Below are 22,224 nucleotides of genomic sequence, written 5' to 3'. Positions count from 1 at the left end.
ACAGAAGGAAACCTGCAGACCAGCAGGTATCGGGTCCATCTGCAGAACGCCCACCCCAGCACGTGTGTTCAGGCTGGGCTCGGCTGTCCGAGAGCTGGCACCCTGCCGCCGTGCCAAGCAGAGTCAGGGCCAGAGCCCCGCTGGGATGGATGTTCCCGGGCTGGGAGGACCAGTCCTCTCAGTGGCTGTCCACACTGGGATGAAATGGAGGGAGAGAATCAAATGAGATGTAAATCTCCACAAAATGAACGTTTGTCATTTCGGGGGGCAGAGGAAGACCCAAGTGACTTGATCATTTGAGTTAACCCAGGGAACTGTCTTAGCTGGAAAAAGAAACTGGGGAAGAAAAAAGTCAGCCATTGACTTGTGACAGTTTTGTGGAAAATCACTACGGCTTTTCCGGGCTGTTTTCATTTCAGAACTGACCTACTTTTTTAAATGCTAAAGAGGTGGGGGCGTTACTGAGCTGCAGAAGAACCGAGCTATCCCAGGCTGAGCAGAATTTGGGGGGAATTTTTCTCATTTAAGTCAACTCAGACTGAGCTTGTTGGGAAACTGTAGTTGGTGGATCTTGCTTTGTCTTTAGGGATATGGGCAGATGATCTTTTCTGGAGAGCAGAGCACGAATGGGTGACGCCAGGGAGCCCTGCGGAGGGAGGCTGGGCGCTGCGTGAGCCACCCGACAGCTGGTTCTGGGCAGATGTCAGCCACTTAGGGACTGGCGACAACACAGCCCACTAATTAGGGCACCAAATCACTAACCGTAGAAAAGACATCAATTTGCTTTGTGACATGAAAAAACCCTTAAGGTTTGTACTGTGCTGTTTATTTGGACACACTCACTTTTCTGATCAAAGACACGAGGCTAAGAAATGCTTTTCTAGAAACCCGTTCCATACAACTTTGCCCAATTCAATAGTTGCTCCATAGATCTTTCTTAAGGATTTCGATCTTGGATAAGACACTTGGGACTGTTGTTAATGTTTTTCTGAAAACAGGAGAGGATGCTTTATTCCGTCTGGTTGTTTTTGTACTCTGAGACCACGGTCCCTGGAATGACAGGAACTGTAGTTTAACTATTGCTTAAGGGTTTCTACTGAACATACCCTAAATTGTATAAGCTAAAAAAGTATTTCATTTGGGACATTTCTTGTTAAAATAATTTAAATTGCATTTAAATCATGAAACGTGTAAAAATACATATTTTACTTATTTTATATAATTTTTTTATAAATACAATAATCATATTCATACATAGATGAGAACAATATTTTAATCTATTTCAATGCTTTGGTGTTGAAGTAATTCTACTCCAAGCTGTAATATATATTTTTATAAAGTAATATAATTTTAAATTATTCTTTACTCAAATAAAATTCCTTATAAAACTAATATTTTAAAATAGTTAAAGTCCTCCCTCTAGTGATAAAAGCCACATATCTTTGACTAGATCAGTCTACAGGGTGGTGTCTTTTTGTGTAAGAAACAGCTGCTTCAGAGCATCCTAAACTCATCCTTATTTTAGAAGGTGGTAGTAAAACCAAAACAGACTATTGCATACCATAAGTTTCCTTATGTATCTTATATGTATCTTATAATACAGTCTCCAAGAAAAAAAACTGGAAAACCTTACGTGCAAGAGGAGCTGTGTAACTGAGATTTGCTTGTTTTGTTTGTTTTTCTCCATGTATTACTGATAAAGAATGTGCTTTTAAGAAACTACAGGCTAATGCATGGACACGGGAAAATGTCCTCCTACAATAAACAAGAAGTCTCTCATTAGCAAACTGCTTGAGTGCTACTATAAGGCATTAGTGCAGCTGGCACAGTTCCTGAGAATAGAATTATTCATTGCCATGGTTACCCATGCTAGAAATATTACCCTCTGCAATCATTGTAAACAAAGATCCTTTCACAACGGTGTAAAAATTAGAGCGCTTTAAGCAATTAAAGGAAATTATAAATTGTACAGAAGTTGAAGTTGGGCCTTGTAGGCACTGTAGCTTTTCTAACACTGGAGGGGTTTGAAAACCTTCTGCAAAGATCTGATCCTCTCCCAGCCTAAACGACTTGCAAAGCTTTCATCCACCGTTGAGAGCAGGGTCAGAGCCTAATGACAGCCAGAGCACCTCGGCAGCACGCGAGCCCTTCTGCGGGTGGTAGGTCCTCAGTGGAAGTACGCTGTTAAAACCACAGAGGAGGATCTGATAATAGCTGCAGCAGAGAAAGATAAGAGGTAGGAAGTTATCACATGTGTTGCTGATGGAGTTCTCCCCATGAAGAGTATTGTGGAGCTGATTTGTGTCAGCTCTTCCAGACCTTCAAGTCGTAGGGGAGGATGGTCCCTGGAGCCAGTGCAGGCTTGGACAGAAACAGCAGCCACAAACCGGGCTCCACTCCTGCACCCACGCTTCAACAGCTGGAGCAGAAGATACTCCACCAAGTGACATTTGCGCTGTGCAAATGTCCAGTGAGGAGGTGGGCCGGTTCACAGGCAGGCAGGCAGCAGGTGAGTGGGAGAAGCAGGACTAAAATACAGGTGTCCTTTAGTCCTGCAAGTGCATTTTCCACTTGAATACATTTCCTCAGGGCAGACGCAGTTTCCCCAGCTGCCCATGCCTTCTGTCCGGTCTGTCGGTGCTGTAAAGCTATGGGAGCAGCGGCTCTGGCACAGCACCAGCCAGGAGACACTCTCATCCAGCTGGGGGTCCTCAGCAAAGTACAAAGACATCTTAAATAAACCATTTGCTCTTCACAGTCAAGAGCTTGCTGGGCTGGTGCTTTGCCTTTCATAAAAGAAACAATCTCTGCGTGGGAGTATCTAACAGGAAAAAGAAGGGTGAGCTGGGGCTTAGGGAAAAGCAGCAGCGTTCACGTGCACTGCCAGCAGCAGCAGCTTCACTGTACCTGCCGTGAGGAGGTGCATGGAGCTCCTCTGGGCCATTATACACCAGTTTGTGGCAAAACAAGCTAGTGCTGCCACTTAGGAAGAAATCTTTCCACCCCTCCCACTACCCCTCCATCACCTCCCAGCCCTGAGCCACTGCACAGAGCGCGAGGGCTTGTGTGTCCCTTCTCTCCCTGTTGGGACGGCACAGGGTCCCAAAAGCTCTCCGCGTTCACCAGGCTCCAGGCAGGCACCCATGCATGCCTGCTGTGGGGCAAAACACGGTGTGGGGCTGAGCAGGGACAGTCCCCGACCCTGGCATGTTTCTCCAGTGTAGCTCTGGCAGTGCTGTGACCTGTGACACTTCTTCTAGAAAACATCTCTCTTGTTCAGGCTGGAGAAGAGAAGGCTCAGGAGGATCTCATCAATGTATATAAATACCTGGAGGGAGGGTGCAAAGAGGACAGAGCTGGAGTCTTCCCAGTGGTGCCCAGTGACAGGACCAGAGGCAAATGGGCACGGACTGAAACACAGGAGGTTCCCTCTGAACATCAGGAAACATTTTTCTACTGTGGGGGTGAGCAAGCACCGGCACAGGTTGCCCAGGGAGGCTGTGGGGTCTCCATCCTTGGAGATATTCAAAAGCCATCTAGACATGGTCCTGGGCAACCAGCTGTAGGCAGCTCTACCTGAGCAGAGGGGTTGAGGCAGGTGACTTCCAGAGGTCCCTTCCCACCTCAACCCCTCTGCAATTCTGTGTCTCTGTAAGGGACAGCCCAAGGAGACTCAAGAGTCGGTCTCGCCAAGGTGGGAGCCACGCTCAGGCAGATATGGGCTGGGCTGAGGATCCCTCAGGACACTGCTCTGGGACCAAAACCTGTCACTGAAATACAGCCCACAGCAAAACCTTGTTAAATTAACTAACATGCCTCCCATGGGTTATAACATCTAATGAGCAGACCTCGGCATGGGACGATTTACTGGAGAGCTGAGGCAGCAGCTTTCGCCTGTGTAGCTGCTCAGTGGTGGTGGCTGCTCAATGCCCTGGCCATGGCAGCACCCAGCTCTCAAATGCTGACCCTAGAAATGCAGGAGGAGAATAAACCCAGCCAGGAGCTGGTTAAAAACTATCAGAGGACGAAGCACTACGTGAGTTGGAAACAAATGCTTTCTGAATTAAGTTTCCCAGCACCTCCATCTCATAACACCATGCTCCTGCTGCCTGCCAGGCAGGAAGGGAAGGCGAAAGCCAGGGCGGCACAGCACAGCACAGCTGGCTCTGCCCAGCCTGGCCTGCTGGCCGAAGGACTGGAGATCCTTTTTGTCTTCAGACCAATATCCCTTAAAAAATTAGACTTTTTCCTTTGTAAATGCATGAGCCATGCATGAGTAACAAGGCCATTTCAAACAACCTCATGGCAATATAATACACGCCATCAGGATGTTCTACTTCTCTTACCTTTCTTTCCTTTTGAGCCTGCACAATTAAAAATTGATCACCTAGCACCTAAAATTACATCTCATAAGGTGGGGTTTTTTTTTCCTTTCTCTTTTAGTGAAGCGTAATGAATGTGTGGAACTCATAGCCACAGGATATTACTGAACCAAAGAACCTTGGAAGATTCACTAAAAGTGAATATTTATGCAAGCAGGCATCATTTCCTCTGTGGTAACAAGTGATACAAACAATTTTCATCATAACAGAGACAAGACACTGCCTGAAGTTACAAAGGTACCTCTTCTGCCAAACGGACACTGCATAATTATCCACAGTAGCATCTTCATGTGTCTTTATAAAATATCTCCCCTGCTGGTATCTGTGGACAGCAATAGACTGCTTGATCAAGCGGGTCACCAGTTCAACCAATATATCAGTTCCTACATTGCCCTTTTTCAGAGCCATGGCTCTGCAAGGCTCAACGCCTGGCTCATCAGATCCCAAGGACGGCTGCCTTCTGGCTGCATGGTGGAAGCAATGAATAACTACTACTGCCATCCCTAGTGGAAAACTGGAAGCAGGGCAGGCAGCAGAACATCCATTTATGACTGGTATTACTTCCTACTCTGGTGTTTTTTCAATTAGTTTCATGAAAGTGAAGAGTCTGTGGCCATCAGCAGGTCAAAGCCGTGCAGAAAGGCCATCTGGAGGCAAGAGCATCTGTAGCCAGGTCTAAGGACAGATATATCATGGGGCTCAAGATGTTTTAACCCCCACATCTCTCCTTCTCCTGGCCCTGGCAGGTGAAGGATCCCCACTGTGGGGTTTCAGCTGAAGAAGGACTATAACACCCCCCCTCCTGCTGCTCCATGATGCTGCCGATTCCCCTTGACACCCTTCCTCTCCAGCTCTTTAATCCCACATTTGCAGAGCCCCAGGGGCACCAGCACCACAGCCAGGGGGAAGGAAAAGCAACTCCATGGCCCATCTTCAGCCAAATCCTCACCCTGGGAAATTACCACTGCCGTCCTGGGCAAAAAATATGGGAAAGAGGTTTTTTTCCTCCCCTCTTCTCATTCAGGTTATGGCCACATCTGCACCTGGTGAATCTTGGCAGGATGGGGGGAATGAAAGAGTTCTGCTGTTACACCATGGCCCTACGCACGTCTCAAATTGCTTCACAGGCAGTGGTGTAAAATTTGAAGGATTTGGCCACATTAAACCTTTCCTGTAGAAAGATCACAATCCCCATTTAGAGGTGGAAAAAGCAAAGAGGTAGAGTTTTGCACTGAAGGTCACAGAGGACATGTGTGAAAAGATATCACAGCCTGACTCCAATTCCCTGCCCTGTTCTCCAGCTGTTTTCCTCCTTCCTGAGCCGTGTTGAACAGCCCCATACCAGCGCCGGGGAGCCTCGAGAAGCCCTGCAGAAAAGCCCTAGGGAGGAAAGAGTAAGTTCAGTGATGCAGAACAAGACAAGGAAACAAGCAGCCTGCAAAAACCTCAACAAAGTGGTCCTTACCTCTGCTCGGCAGCTGGGGCAGGGGCTGTCACTGGCACACCAGAGCACTAGCGATCCTCGCTGCACGAGGGCACTTCTGCAGCGGTGAGGTCTGAAATGACCATGGGAGCTGCGAGTTGGTAACCTCCTGAAGAAGCATTATATCTCATGCTCCTGCACATCATCCAACTGGAGAAAAACAGATGTGACAAAATAACATTGAAATGAAATCCCAAGGGGGAAAGAGAAATCGGGGAGCTTGTTAAGAAGCCCACTGCCATCTGGAAGGCAGGAAGAGGCAGGCATCTGTGAGAAAGTGGCATCTCTGGGGAAAGCCTGGGTGCTTGCAGCTGGCACAGCGAGATGAAAGGATGGGGACTAGCTGATGGGCCTGCCCTGCCCTGGAAATGGGATCAGAGGGTGAAGGGAGCATTGGTTTTCATTTTCACAAGACTTCAGGGTATGTAGCAGAATCTAAAATAATCACCTCATGCTGATTGTTGTCCTTGGCACCAACAGTAACTTTGTGGCCCAAAGGGTTTAATTGAAGATACAAGGGGGGAAATGGGAGCACACTGGGCTCTTGATTTGCTAATAGGAGTCTTTTGTGCTGTTTATTGGTTCAGAGCCATCTCCTAGGTCTTAACCCTTTACTCCTTAGTTGCCATGAAAACATGTGGTCTTCCTTGACTATGCATTTTATTTTTCAGAGGTAAGAACCGTTCTTTTTGAGCTTTCACTAAGCTCCCATCGTTGGTGCTAAATCTGGGGCATGGAGAGGGAAGAGGAGACCTGTGCCATGGTAACAGATGCCTTTGAATTAGTAACTGGTCTTCTAGTAACTGATAGGTTCTGTAATTCAGCCCAGTGAACACCAGCTTCACACTGGCCTTCTCTTATGGAAACGAAGTACAGAAGGCTTTTGCTTTTGGTTAGTCATGTAAATCCTCCAAGGAAGCCTATTCTAACAGAAGGGTAGTAAAAGGCTGTGCTATAAATAGTGCTGTGTGTTTGCCTGCACTGAGGCAGAAATGTAAGGTTTCATAGCTCAGATTGAGGGTCCTGGTCGTTTCAGAGCCAGGGGCTGACATTTGCCTTTATGCTTGTGCTCTGATGTCTGTTTTGTTTTCCGATACAGTCATTTATTTTAAATCGGTCTGAATACATGTTACATCTTGAGAGAGAATGAAGATCTGGCATAGACAAGTTAAGTTAACCGTGTAATCTGGTCCAACTGTTTTTTCATAAAACTTGCAGATTTATGGGGCTTTCTATCAGACCCTAGGAAAAAAAAAATACAGGCAAATTCAACATCAGGTAGTGATGATAGACATAAATATTCTAAGCCTCTGAGAAAGCAGCAATAGGCAGTTCTGTGAAGGATGCAAGCACCATTTCTGCAGTTGCTGCATATGAGCATTTCTTACTGATTTGAATGAAGCTGTTCGGATGCAGCGGCTGCGTAATCAGACCCTAAACGTGGCGTGATAATGACTGGATATGGTCTAATTGGAAGGATCAAAAGCTTAATTGTTAAAATGGGGAAAAAAGACAATTATAAGCAAAAGAGTAGCAGGACTGATTTCTTCACTGTAAGTGCTGTATTTTTGTACGATTTGTTACCCGTCAGTAAACAAAATCTATTAGTGCAGAATGTGAAGGGTAAAAACTCAGAGAAAGACAGATGTGGATGTAATATATCCCTACTGTAAAGATAGACCAAGACTAGTCGCATTCTTTTCTGTCTCTATTTTTCCTTAAGAAACACTCAGAACAATCTATTTGATTTTTGTTACCATCATTTTTCTGATCTCCTACATCATTTTAGTAGAACAGATGTTTTTTTCATGTCCACTTTAGATTGTGACCAGTATCTTCGCAGCCGTAATCAAGAGCAGGTTTTTCACCACTCGTATTTAATAAGACACATTTGCCTTAATTTATTCAAACCTATTTTGTTGCAAAATTAGGTTGTTTTTTCATCTTTACAGGTGAACAAATGGAGCTGGGCAGGGACAGAACAGTTTTGCTTTACATGACATACAGATTTAGCATAACTTCTGTTGTTAAAATAGCATTTGGTCATAGGATTTTTGTTTACTTTGCATTCTGCATGTCACCCTGCATGTTCCCAGCTCCATGCAAGGAGCTCAGCACCATTTGTTCCCACGGAGTGGTAGCCTACAGCTGAATATGTTCTTGAAGCACCTTGAGCCACATAGGTGCCCTGGAGGCAACCATCTCCCTGTGAAGCAGGAGAGGACACTGCTGCCCACAAGGCTTCTGGCTGCCCTAGGTTTGGCTGCCTCAACCTCTCCCACCTCCGCAACGCTGCCGCACTTCTACCTGGTCAACCTCTGCTCATTCGGGACCTTCACCCAGAGGATCTTTACTCAAGTCTCTCCTCTGCCCAGGGGACCTATTGATTTCAAGTGACACCAATAGAGAAGGCTGACACGGACGGAGGAAGAGCCTGTCCGTGACTCCCACCATAACGCACAGAAGAGCAGACCTAGCCATGCGTCGCTTTTGAGCCTGCTCAGTGCAGGTGCTTAAGTGATGGTGAAATTTTATCATAAAACCTCAGACCACAAAGGTTCTGAGCAACACCACAGCCAGGCGCAGCGGATTTTGCGGATCAGACTTTATAACGTGCTGCCTGTAGCCTCTGTAAATCGGGACAGAAGCAGTTTTCTCACAGCTGCCTGGAAAGGAAGCGGTGGAAGAGGGATGTGGACCTCCCTGGTCCGGACCAGCACTTTGTTGGAAGGCACAAGCCCTCCCTCCCCTCTGGTGGCAACCCTTGGCTCTAGGTCACCTCAGCTGGGATTCATGTGGAAGTGCTGCACAGAGCCACTTTGCGAAGGGCCTTTGCGTGAGGATGCAGCATCAGCATGGGTTGTTTGTTAGTCTCTGGAGTAGCTGTGGGAGCTATACTTCAACAGACTCCTTGCACTTCTCTTGTTCTACTTAGAATAGTCACTATGCGACTTCATCTATATCTTTTAAAACATATTCAATTTTCTTAAGCTGGAAAAAATGCACATATTGGCCAAGGCATAGTCTCCTTCATTAGTCAGAAGAAGAGACCTTCTGTTCTGTCGTGGTTTAACCAGGACATGGTCCCAGGGTCTAACTGAATAGCTGAGCCAAGAGGCAAGGGCCTTTGCAGAGCAAAAGGAGTGATGTGTTGCTAGAGACGAAGCAGGTTCTTAGCCCTCAGCTGCCACAGTGGCATCCATGGCTGCTGAAATAACCCTCTGCAGAACCTTTGAGCCTCCTTCCCACCCCCCTCAGGGCACCATGGAATGGTTTTAATTGCAAGCAGATGTGCAACGTGGTAGGTAGGAGCAGGCATCTGCTCAGTGTGAGCTCCTAGTAAATAACTTCTGTCCGATCACTTTGAAAGGGAAAAATACTATGATTCAAGGGAAAGGATTTAAAATGAGACTGGTACTCACTCACAGTCAGTTGACTGGTCCATTAGCCTTGCCAATATTCCTTAGCAATTATTTGGTGTCAAGAATATTCTCTTCTCTTTCTTGCTTGATAGATTTGCAAAATGGATGGAGCATTCACCTTCAATGAACGGGTCACAGCGAGATTTCCAGGTCATCACTCCCATTGCAAACACTTTTCCAGTAAGGTTGCCATGAAAATCATAGAGATGTACTGTTGGGAATGACTCATCTTGGTTTTAATTGGGAAGGGACTTTTAGCACAATATTAGAAACTCAGCCTCTTCATCTTGATTTCAAAAAGAATATTTGGGCCAAGTCTCCTGGTTTCAGGGGACTTTTCAATTTTTTCTGTCACAGGGATCTGCCAGACTACTGTAGTCCGGTTTTGTGGAAGGTGTTAACAGCTGCATCACACAGATCTGCAGTTATCAAGATCCATGAGGTTGCTGTACTTTTGCCCTGTACTTCATTGCAACCCTTTTGCCCCCCCCAAATCCCAGTAGCTATACTTGGACTTAAGCAAGGTAATCACTAGACAATCTTCTGCAGCAGGGAATAATTTAAACCACAACTCTTACTTCCAGACGCATAGGATAAAAGACATGAATATGCAATAGGGGACATAGGCTGAGAAGGCCTGAATGTAAAATTGCTTTACATTTAGGCATTTATATACAGTGATTTAATTTCCCATTAAATCACTGGGAAAACATTTTTTCAACCTCGTTCCAGCTATTGGCAGAGGAGTTACGCTTTTGTGAACACAGGATCAATTTATATTGTGTCACCATGTCCTGCTCCTTACTTGCATAATGAGCTTTTCATACCTTTTGCTTTGTTGTTCCTTGAAAACTTTTGAGCAGATTTTATTCCAGTTCTTATTCTGGCTGGTTCAGTATCTTTCATGGACAAGTAGTAACATGGGAGGCTTCCTGAATCCTTAACAAGGCAGTGCTACCTAGCTAAGTGAAGTAAATAAACTTAAGGATTAAAACTTTTTTTGCAAATGTTTTATGCATCTTCTAAATGCAAGAAATTTAGAGAAAGTTGCAAACCAGAGATTCTAACAAATGTCACTTCATAGCCATAGCAGTCAAGTCCGAGTTTTAAAGGTGGGAAATAAAGCTTACAGCAGACTGTATTTTCGAGCTGTCACACCAAAATAGCAACTCCAAAGTCCATTTGTGCCAAGAGAACCAGCTTCCCTCTGGCTTCCCGACCAGGAGAACCAGGAAGCAAAGCTGATTTGAAAAACAGAATGAAACTCAGTCTATTTCCACTGTCTAAGCAGTTTAAAGGTGGGGGGAAAACAAACAAACAAACCCAAACAAAAACATACTGATGAAACAGAAGACCAGAAGACCAAAACTCACTCATTTATGAAAGCCCTCCCCTAAGTAATGGATTCGGTCTAGTTATCCTATGATGTTATTAATAAAACTGCTAGAGGCATTTTTACATAAAAATGAAAGTGCACACATGCCCAAGTATTCTCTTTTATGCTATTTTGGGGACATAATTCCCTAATGTCTTGCTTTCAAAAGCCCAGTATTTTCCAGTGCACTGAGTAGATTGGCTCAATCTCTAGCTTGAACATCAAAAAGTAACCTTCATGTTCATCAATGAAAAGTGACAACTGATTTTATTAATTGTATTCATTATAACACATAATATGACAGTGGGAATATTTTTCACTGTAAGATTTTTGAATGGAAGAAAAGTGCAGTTAGTCTGAGTTCCTTACATTCATTAGAAGCAAGACTATTGAAACCATCAACATTTACAATGACACATAAGCAAACACCAGAATCAGTGCCAATAAATACACAGAGTACCAAAATAAATATTTACAGAATTAAAAATATAATAAACACTGATTAGTATATCCTCGTGAACTGCCAGGGAAGAAAGACATCTATTGCTATCAGTTAGGTTGCACATACGTTGAGAATACAGTGATTCGAGGAGACATATACTCATCGAAGTTTGTAGAGGTGGAAAAGAGCAGAGCATGTCTAACAGTCTGTTACAAAAACACCCCCCGGAGTGTTTTGAGCTTTCACTCAGAGAAAGTTGGTGCACACAGACTCGCCAGATTATTAGCAAGCCATTTAGATAAGAAGAGCAGGGAGTTCTGGCTTTACTTGCTCATTATCTCAAATAGGTCATATGCTACCTTACTGGAGGTGGCTGACAAAAAATATGAGGGAAAATTGTAATTAACAGTGATCCGTCAGCTATAACACGTCTTATAGAAACAGATTAAGTGACTTCTAACAGGACACATCTGTCCCTTTCAGCACGTAGGAAACCCCGAGAGCATCGGTTTGTCAGATGCAGCGCGGAGCAGTCCCTGCTATGTTTTCCTCGGGCACACCATTATATTTAAGCAGAGTTGGGCTGTGATAAAAGAAGGAAGCCATGCTGTGTTTTCTGGACTTATTGAATCTGTATTTTCCACCAACCACATTCATACCTTATCCCCTGTTTCAACAGGGCCACAAGCCTCAACACAAGAGCTTTTCTGAGACAGACTCTGCTGACAAACATAGCAAGGAAAATTCAGATGGAGCCAAATTATGGGATCTTCACTCAGTAACAACTGACACTGCTAACAGATCCCCTGTTTTCAGAGGGAATACTGGTGGATTGAGATATTGTCCAGCTGTTGCAATCTGTCCCACAGCAGAGGATTTACTTCAATTTTACACAAAGGCAACAGCTTTAGTCTTGCTCTCTCTTTTGAAAAGCAGGATAACATTGCTTTTATCAAGCCACGTGCTACAGAAAGTTACTGGCGCTCTACCTAGGACTTGGTGGTGCTGGTGCAAGGTGCGTCTTACACTCCCTCCCCACTTGCCATTGGGCTGCAAGGCTGCAGCCAACGCTCACCACCCTGCCAAGGGCTTGGGTCTTCGTGTACCCCCGACAAAATGAGGGTGGAAGAGCAGCGGGATGCCACAGGTCGGTGCTGGGCTACAGGGGATTTGTGGAAGTACCTGTGCTAAAATTGCCTTCAGAAACGAAGGCACTGGGCACTGCTCAGGTGTTGATGAGAGCAGCCGTGCTGTAGCCCACCAGCAGGAGCACCGGCATCAGCACACCCAGACCCTGGCACCCACTCACACAGCCTGGCTCCTAACTCACTGTAACACAGCAATCCTAGCATCAATGCAAGAACAAAAGGAGCCAGATTTTATAGGCGTATGTTTAAGTCTCTGTTTCCCCAAGGACCAAAGGTCCAAGCCTTGCTTTCATCCCATCTCTCACCCCAGCGCAGCCAGCCTGGCTTTTCCTGCTGCTGTCCAACCTGGCAGACACCTCCGCATGGTGACACCCTGCACCCCCCTGCCACGACCACGCGGCAGGGTCAGACAGCAAATTCTCATGGAGACAGTACCTTGCTCCCCTAATCTGTGGGGTGCAGGTGAGTTGGGGCAGACCTTCCCCTTTGCTGCCATTAACCAAGAAACATCACCAGATGCGTAGCTTTTACATTAAGGTCACGCTTAATTCAAAGCAGATGTAGCCAATTTTCTTTTACGAGCACATTATGTTCAAAGCTTCCAATGCATCTGCATAAAAAGCCCATGGAAACAACCTGATACTGAAATAGCAACTGTTTTGATGCAATATCATCCAAAATAATAAAAATCTGTCAAAGTTCTTACCATTCAGTCCCTACATACCATTCTCCCTAAAAGCAGATTGAAGACATGGCTGTGAAACAATTAAAGGGAGACATCATTAGTTACCATATCAAAAAAACAAGAACAATGGCACAATAAGCGGGGGTTTTAGCGCTCTGGAAAGGATCTGGTCCTGTTTTTGCCATCACAAGTTAAATTAAGGAAGGCAGTGATTGTGTTAGCTGTAATTTAAACATGCTGAGCACTGGAGTTATGTGCGGGAGTGGCTGCTTGTTAAGATGGAAAAACAATGGAAAGACATGTTTTGCATTCAGATCAGTGAAAATACTGCTACAGTAATATAAAAGACTGCACCATCACCTGAATACTGTTCATCTTTAAAAAAAGGGAAGACTTATTTAAGAAACACTTCCTATTTCCTTAAGATTAAGAGATTAAGGACCTTCTCCAGTTCTTACTGGAGTCAGTGGAAGCTTTGCCACAGCAGAACTGGACCTTGGAAAGAGATTGTCATGTTGGCAAATGCCAGTTTTCTAACTTTGTGGCCATAGCTGGATTAGCTTCTACTGCAGAGCATTGCTTGGATGTGTTGTTAAAGTAGGCAAAGCAATCATCTTCTTTTAGCCATTGCTACTTCAGCCTAGCAGTTTAAACTCCTTGCCCTGTGAAGTACATAACCTTTTCCTCTCTCCACTACGACTTTGGTTCTATTTGTTTAAATATGTACAGACAGGAAAAAGAAAAGCAGTTCTTATCAAAGATAACCTGGGCACAGTCTCTGTAACAAACAGCTTCTGGGCTTTCCCACAAGAGTGACATACTTCCCTGCTAGATTTGCTAAATGGTCCACAACTGGAAAGTGGAGGGTATATTCCACTCCGTGCAAAATGTCACTCAACATCCTCACCCACGTGTGTGAGATCACACAGCAGATCTCCATTTTAAATATCTTTGCAGCTTGTTTTGAAGGTGAATTAATTTTTTCCAGGCCAAGAAGTAGGAGCAGAGTCCCCTTGAAGAACACACTGGCAGCAGCTCCTCTTTTGTAGTGCTGGAGGTCTAGGTCAAAAATCTCAGTTTCCCAAGCTACTGCAGTATGGCTGAGAGGGAACAAGAGACAGTGAGGGGAAAAAAAAAAAAAAAAAAGGTGGTCCCAGACAATAGTACTCACTCAGTTTTGGATGGAGAAGCCCTCTAAGGCAGAGAGAGCTTTAACAACCTGCTTTTGCAGGAGTAAAGGCCCCCAGGATGTGGCCTGAGCGGTTGTAGCTCTTATTCCTTTACATATGGCAAGTTCTTCCATTTCTCTCTACAAGAAACAGACCTAGGAAACACCAAATCAATGCTGACTGTTCCTAGCCGAGATGCTCACAGGGAAGACGAGATGTGAGCTAATGATGAGCTAAGAAATTTCTGAGTCAGATTAAAAATAAACTGTCCCTTGAACACAAACAGCAAGACAGAGAGACAGATTCAGATAGCCCTGCTCACAGTAAACAGCACGTGGACTCGTGACATGGGAATCCCATCATCCCATCATCCCATCCCTCCGTGGAAGGGAGGGATGTTCAGCAGGGAACAGTCCCAGGCCACTGAAGACAACTGACAGTGTATTCTCAGCATTGAACCCCAGAAGACTCAGTTGCTGTGCAATTCTGCCTGGACACGTGGGGTTATGTCATCGTAATGAAAACATAAACAAAGCAAAACCAACCACAACAAAAAAGGAAAAGCCAAAATAAATAAATAAAAAAACCCTGCAGAAGCTGTCACGTGTAAACTCTGCCAAGACTCATTTCTGCAGCGTCTTTTTAGTCGGTGTCAATTTGTTTTTCCAAGACAGAAGCCTCAGCCTTTCATATCAATAACTATGAAAATACATTTTCAGGCCACCTTGCTTAAAGTCCCCCATTATGGCTGTTAGATAACCATCTGCCTTCTAAGTGGCTATTGTTACCGTGAACTGTCTCTTTCATACCATTATCTTGCTGAAAAGCCCTTTCTGAAAGTAGTCCATTAGAGCAAGGGAAAAAAAACCTCTGAGCACGGCCACGTAGCAGAATCAATGGCTCCCTTTGATCTGCAAGCTCAGTCAGTACTACAAATTTAAGAAACAACTAGGTTTTGCTTTGCTAAGCAAAGCCTGTTAATTTGGCTCATCTGCACTTAGAGCATCTTACTGAAAATGCCATCTGTATCAGACGTTTTGAAGACTTTGGTGCAATATTCACTTAGCTTAGATAAATAATTTAGTAAGATTCATTAAAAAACAATCAGTGAATTAATTTTGATAGTGTACATCTATGCATGGCAATTTTAAAATTCAGTCCTCTACTACCCTGAATGGCGGTGAGGATATTCACAGTGGATGAAAAAAATGCTGGTGACTGATGGACAAAGACTGAACATAGATTTTTCTTATTCTAGTCATGGAATTTCTTCTGAAATCTATTACGTGTGTTTGAGTCCTATTACTGGCAAGAGCAAAATGCATACACACTACAGGGAAAATAAGACCCTTTATGTCTGTTGCAGGCCACACATACGGTACAGGAAACTTAACTCCTATCATGACCAAAGAAGTCCACAAAAACAACATTTCATGCTACCGAAAGGAAATCTTTTGCGCTGATATATAGGACAGGAATGTATACCACTGAAATCACTGTAGATAGCTATAAAACACTACGCAATATATAGAAATATCCTAAGAACATACAAAATTTACCAGTAGTGACCTGAAAGTGCAAAGAGTACATATAACTAAATGCCAAGTCCTGATCTATAAAATCCTTTATGAATGACATACAAGCTGATAATTACAAAGCATCATTCAGACCACAAAACAACAAATAAAACAAATAAAGAAAAGTATTCTTTAAGAAAATCAAAACAATGACAGCATTGGGAATGTTATCTTTGGGACTCAGAAAACCATTTCTACCTTGATACCTACCAAAGCCAAGGAAAATATATGCTTGAAGAGGGTAACATAAATAAGAATGCAAACTACCACAGAATGCCTCAGGACTATTACCTCTGTATGTCTCAGCCTTTAAATCCAGCAAGCCATTAACTGTTTGTTCTTAGGCATCTCACAATATTTTGCAGTGATCTTTCAGGAATTAAATACAGGTCTAAAGAAAGCCTTTGAACCTCCTTCCAATGATTGTTTTAGGCATTGTGTGGAGTTATACAAATATATTTCTGTGAAAACTGAAAGCCCTAGCAAATATTAAATTTTCTATTACCTTTTGAAATAAAAAAACACAGATGGCTTAAAGACAAAAATGAGTTTTATAAATACAAAGTTAATTTGAGCATTAAATTGTATTTTTACTCTCACAAAACCATTACCCTGAATCAACGTCAGTACGTCGCAATGATTCAAAATACTGACGCCCTGCGACAAGCTACTTTCCCATTTTCCTTTTAAGGATATGATTGTCCTTAAAATATGTACATAGCAAGCAGCCAAACGAACCGCCAAGAGATTTGCAAAATGTACTTACACTGGGTATGCAATAGAAAGCTTGAGAGCGCGACTGGGGAGCACCTGGCCTCAGCAGGCAGCGTGGCCGCCCTCCCGCCCCGCGCTCGGCCGCCAGCCCAGGGCTCCCCGCGCCGCGCCGCACCGCACCGCACCGCACCGGGGTGAGCACCGGGGAGGAAGTCACCCGCCAGCATGCAGAGGACGGAGGGAAAACGGGGCAGAAAACAAAGGAGAGAGAGAAAAATGAAGGGAAGCCAAAGCATTTTAATGATGATCCGTGTTAGTCATTATGTGAGAGGGAGCTAGTCTAGTGTCACTATTGGTTTCTCGATACAGACATGCCACAATGCAAACAAAATGCATAGGATGAATAATTTGCCACACACAAGTCCTGTAAAGATGGTAGCTGATATCTTCTAGTAGTTTTAAAGATGCACCACTCCTACTACCTGTACTCAGTGCTTCCAGTTGTTATGGTACCACCCCAAGCTCACCACATCCTCCCTCCCTCTCAACTTCCAGTACCCTACAGAATCTCTCTGCACAATTTGTCTTGAAAACAAAATGGGGAATTATGATTTTTCTGCAGAGTTGTCATGCAAGAAAAGATGTGTCCCTTACAGTCAGACAAAAACAAAAGAACAGAAAAAGGAATGTTAGGTTTAGGGCTGAGGACCAGGATAATATTCCATATTCTGTACACTCATCCTTGTGAGGGTATTTCAGCTTGAACTTTCTAAAATGCACAATCAGAGTCAGGCCAAATGCAAATCCCTTTCTCAGGCAAAGGAAACCACCGCCAGCGTGTTTGGAGGCAGATTTACAGCACATCCCCTCGGTCTGTGCGCGGGAGCGTGCACGCGTGGCCGTGCTCGCACGGGTGCCAGTGTGCACGGGTGTGCATGTTCACCTGTGTGCGTGTACTCTAGGAGGAGGTGCGTCCTGACTACACATGCATATGTACAACACGTCTGTGTGAGCAGGCATGTAGAAAACCACACACATATACGTTAGAAAGAAAACATATAAAATAATCTTCTTTGAAGTGTATTAAGGTTCTTACTCAAACCATGAAAACAGGGACTGCTGAGGAAAACTAACGCTTTTCTCCCTGTTCACTGGGGCGTTGCAGTTCGGCATTAAATCCTGCAGTACTTTCAGAAGGAGATGCCAATTTTACCCTTGTGACTATAAGGTCATTTCCCCAGTGAACCACACATATACATATATACAATTCTTATTATTGTATTTCCTGTTTTTTTATGGTTTATCTATTACCTTAATATCCTTCAAATGTATATTCTGTATATTTATTTTCCTTTTTTCTTTCAATTTAAGAGACAATAAAACCAACCGCTATCTAAGATCAGACCCATTAGCTTCAGTGATGTGAATTTAGGATTCTCTGCATAATATAGACATGTGTATTTTTAAAATGTATATTATTATTCAGATACACTGGAGCATATATTTTATATTAACTGTGGTCTGATGATTAAATACTTATACCAAAATATTTTGTAAATACATAACATTTACCTTTAGACTTCAGTGATTTTTGGAGCTTTTTCAGTGTATCATAAAAATATGTCCTCAGGCACATTAAAACCCTATTAAATTTCTTTGAAATGTTGTCAATGCCCATGTACAGTAGCCACTATTCAAAAGTGTCCTGGCCATTAATACATTTCTCATAAGATCCAAGCTCATCAGACCATTTTATGTACCACTAGCTTACCATATTTCTTTTTCTCTCTTAAAGTAAAATTATTCTGACGTTATTAAGAATGAAAATAAAAAGCAACAAGAACCCAATCTTTCTTTAAATAGTCAAAAACTAATTTTTTATATTTTAAAAAATAATAATTAAAAAACATGTTTCTTTCCTGGGTTCCTTCTCTGTAAGGTTTAAGCCCAGAGCAACTTTGTCTAAACCCCTGAAAATAGAGGTTTGCAGTGGCAATGCTGTCAGAACCTCAGCTCTGACACACGGAACGTGCCACTGGAATAAAATCAGCACTTCAGACTTACTCATCTGGGGATGCATGAGCCCATACAAAACAGAGTTTTGCTCTAATTTAAGGTACTTACACAAAGTTCTATCATTTTAGAACTGTAAAATTATCTACCTATAAAAACTAACTCTTGCTTAAACTCTAGATAATACAGACAGGTGATTTTTTTTTTCATAAAAAATCTGTAGCACTGAGTAAATCTGCTAAAATATGTATATATTTACACATGGCAAGAAAGTTATTGTATAAATGTGAACAGTGTGTATATATTGGCATTTAGTAAAATGTTTCCCTGAACCTGATTGTATGCATTATCGGACAAGTATTGATGTAAACATCTGAAACTATGTCAGGTGTCTCTGTTACCCATTTATATTAGACCAGATCAAAACCAACCAGACAGACAAACAAAAATATGTTTTCCTGTTAGACAAGTCCACCTAACTCCTTAGTTAGCTACTGCACACAAGTCAATCAAGTCTGCTGCAGAGCAGTGCTCTCGTTCCTACAGCAGGTAAAATACCTGTTACGTTGGTTGTTTTTTGCTTGGCATTTTTTCCAACATCTTGTAGAGCAAACACCATTTTCAGAGCCAGGCACCCACCCTCCACTCCTCCCCCAGAAATGATTAAAAGGTAAGTGTATTGGAGAACCTCTCGTGTCGCTCCTTCTGTAACTCTCTTCCCTTGAAGAGCTCATGGCATTGCTCTGCATGAGGAAGGATGCTCATTTAGGTTCATAATCCAAGTCCTGCTTCCAAAAAGGCATGTAAAAATGAACCTCCCCAGTGTTCAGTGCCGCAGAAAAAAGATACAAACATAAAAAAAGTGCTCGAAAAGAAGTCGACTTTTTATATTCAGCCATACGGTCTAGTAAGAAAGGATTCAGAAGTGCAGGCCCGTGGAGTACAGTGAAGTAAGCCATTGAGGTGCCTTTCTTCAGGTGATGCAAAACTAATTCATTATCTGTGGTCTCCTACGCAGACTTTTACACACCAACCTTGCTGTCCGTCTTTGTCTCCAGCTCTAATTCAACTACTTTTTGGCACTGTCTTGGTATGTGGCAGCTTTCACTGTTGTCCCTGCTAAGCCCCTGTTACTGATCCGGCGTACCAGTACTTTAGAGACAGGGATTTTTGTTCTGTGCATCTCGCTTTTGGCCAGGTGATGGTGTGCGACATGATGGCTGTTGCTGGCATCTGCTCCATGGCTGGCAGGATGCGACGAAAGGTGTTTAATGCTGATGGGGATCTTGGAGTCCTTCACGGTGCTCGAGGGTGTTTTCAGTGAGCACGTGGTCGTTATCGGAGACACGGGCTTGGAGCGTGGCACACAGGTGACCACTTCATCCGTAGGCCCCGCTGGTGGGTTCTCATCCGGCTCGGCATAGAGGTCGTAAAGAGCATCCCCGCTGTAGCTGTCCCTGGGAATGGTCTCCTTTTGGATGCTTGTGGAACCATCTTCCTCGGGACCAGGGGTGGTGGAATCCCAGTAGCCCTCGTCGCTGTTTGGGACTCCTTCATGCTGCTCCTTCTCCCTGCCCTTCTGCTCCTCTTTGTGGTTGAGGTGAATGGGGATCTGGTGGAGGCCACCACGTTTCACTGCCACCCTGTTCTGGACCCCCTCGGTACCTCGGTTCTCCTTCAACCCCTCGAGCTTCTTTGTCCCTCCTCCACCTCTTCCTCCTTCTGTCTGGGTCTCCTCTGTCTGCGACAGCATATCCCAGAACTCCTGCAGGCAGGTGTCGTCCACCTGGTCGGGGCTGGCCATCTCCTCCCCTCCTCCCTGGTAGGCCACCATGGTGGGGTGCTTCTTGGAGGCACCCAGCTTGCCGGCCCCAGGGGTGCTCTTCTCGCAGCCGCCACTCCCGCTGCCCACATACTCCTCATGGTCCGCAATAATATCTCCACAGCCTGTAAGAGAGTCAAAGCTTTTCAGTGAAGTCACGTCAGCAAACATCAAACAAATACGATCAATCGATTGCTCTGAGGGTGGATCAACAGAGGAAGGGTCAGGGGCGGCTGCCGTCTCTTGACCGCTATCACAGTGAGGTTCAACAGGGGGGATAGTCGTTATTGGAATGTCACCTGTTATGGCCGCATCCTTGGCAGTCCCAACCTCTCCGGCGGCTGGGTCCGGTCTCTCGTGGCTGAGCTCCTCGGGTGGCCTTCCAGCGGCGGTGGTAGCGTCCTCCCGGGGCGGGGGGCTGCTCTCCCGCGACTCCCCACCTCCCGCTTCGGGCTCCGCGGCCGAGGCGTGCGCCTCGCCGCCGCGCTTCTCCTGCGGCGGTTCCAGCCCCATCTCTCCTGCGCTGTCGGGAGGTTCAGACAAAGGTTTTGGCGTCTCCTCTTTGATGCACTCCAGGCTGGCGGTCAAAGACCCCGGCATAATAAGACCGGCCTGGATCTCCGAGCTTTCCCCCCTCTCCTCCTTGCCATTTTTGTCCTTTTTATGCCATCGCATGCTGCTGAAGATCCCTTTCAGCCCCTTCTTTTGTCTGCCGCCAGCCCGCTGATCCGCGCTCTCCGCCTTGCCGCCCTCCGGCCTGCCGTTCTTCCTCAGCAGGGAGAAGAAGCTGTGCGACTTGGCCACCGAGCCGCCGGGGGGGACGCCGAGGCCGCCGGCCGCCCGGCCCCGCGCCTCCTCCCCGCTCTGCGGGTCGCCGCCGCCCGCGTCCTCCTTCTTGCCGCCCTCCAGCACGGCGTCGGCCAAGCCGTCGTGCGTCCGGCTCCGCACCATCCCCGCTTTGCTGGCGCCCTTCCCCTCCCCGCCTTTGCTCCTCACCCCGAAGATGCTCGGCATGGTGCCCCCGGATTTCCTCCTCTTGAACAGTTTGAAGGCGGTTTTGTTAATCCTCCCCGACGGCTGCTCGGCGGCCGGAGACTCGGCACAGTCGCAGTGCGAGTCCATCTCTGCCGCCGCCGCTGCTGCCGCTGCCGCCGCCGCCGCCGCCGCCGCGGCCTCCCCTCCGCCGCCGCCGCCGCCGCGGTGCCCGGTGCGCTCCCTCACTGACAGCCCCGCCGCCGCCGCCGCCGCCGCCCGCCCGTCTCCATGGCAACCCGGGGGGGGGGAGGATAAGCCGCTTTTCCTCCGCCGCGGGCCTGCGCCAGGCCGCCCTCGCCCGCTCCCGACCAGCCCGAGCCGCCGCAGCTCCGCCGGCGGCGCCCCTGCCTCCCCGCTCCCCGCAGGGCTCACACGCGGCAGCCCCTTCCCTCCCGCCGCCGCTCCGCCACGCGTGGGCAGGGCCGCGGGGCGGGCACCCCGCGTGGGGGCGAGGGCGAACCCGCGCTCCGCGCCCGGCCGCAGCCCAGCCCTGCCCTCGGCCCCGCCGCCGCTGCGCGCCGCCTCTTCTTCCCCTCTCCCGCCCGAACGGCGCAGCCCGGTGCCGCGGGGGGGGGGGGGGCGGCGGCCCCGCGGGCGGGCGCCCGGGCCGGCGGGGCTGCGCTGCCGCTGACAGGAGCGCTGTGCGTGGCGGCCGCGTGCCCCCGGCGCCGTCACGCAGCGCTTCAAACCCCGGGCGTTGCGTGACTGCGGCCGCGCGATGCGGGGTGCAGCCAAGCACCCGCAGCGCGGAGAGAAGGCGGGGGGCGGCGGGGGGACAGCCTGCAGGGGACGGTGCCCCCGGCGGCAGGGGGCACGTGTGGAAACACGGGGTACCCAGACGGAACCGGGAGGTACGGACCCCCGGGGACGGGGACAGGGACGCTCCCGTCCCTCGCTTCCCCCTCTGCCACCTTGCCAGGACGGCCTGCGCCATCCCCGCGTCCCTGTTCCTCCCCA

General features: G+C 46.5%; 1 protein-coding gene across 2 annotated transcripts; it reads right to left on the bottom strand.

Annotated features, from left to right (window-relative positions):
- Positions 1-4,964: 4,964 nt before the first annotated feature.
- Positions 4,965-21,387, bottom strand: AMER2 (APC membrane recruitment protein 2). Of its 2 annotated transcripts, XM_087758467.1 has the most exons (4): positions 20,532-21,387; positions 16,450-20,357; positions 5,848-6,015; positions 4,967-5,762 (listed from the first exon to the last, which is right to left on the bottom strand). In XM_087758467.1, exons 1-2 carry the CDS (start codon positions 21,352-21,354, stop codon positions 19,480-19,482), a joined length of 1,701 nt encoding a protein of 566 aa, XP_087614593.1. In that variant the 5' UTR covers positions 21,355-21,387; the 3' UTR covers positions 4,967-5,762; positions 5,848-6,015; positions 16,450-19,479. The 2 variants fall into 2 exon arrangements, with proteins under 2 accessions (XP_087614592.1, XP_087614593.1); XM_087758466.1 differs by having other exon boundaries at positions 4,965-5,762; positions 16,450-21,387.
- Positions 21,388-22,224: the final 837 nt, after the last annotated feature.

Source organism: Nipponia nippon, unplaced genomic scaffold (genome assembly GCF_047370975.1).
Source record: "Nipponia nippon isolate SJK-2023a ecotype South Korea unplaced genomic scaffold, ASM4737097v1 scaffold_2, whole genome shotgun sequence".
Classification (NCBI taxonomy): domain Eukaryota; kingdom Metazoa; phylum Chordata; class Aves; order Pelecaniformes; family Threskiornithidae; genus Nipponia; species Nipponia nippon.
The sequence above is the reverse complement of the archived record's forward strand: the minus strand, read 5'-3'. Positions and strand labels throughout refer to the sequence as shown.

What these genes read in the sequence shown, in the direction of transcription:
- AMER2 (XM_087758466.1), bottom strand. Translation starts at nt 21,354, where the DNA reads ATGGACTCGCACTGCGACTGTGCCGAGTCTCCGGCCGCCGAGCAGCCG.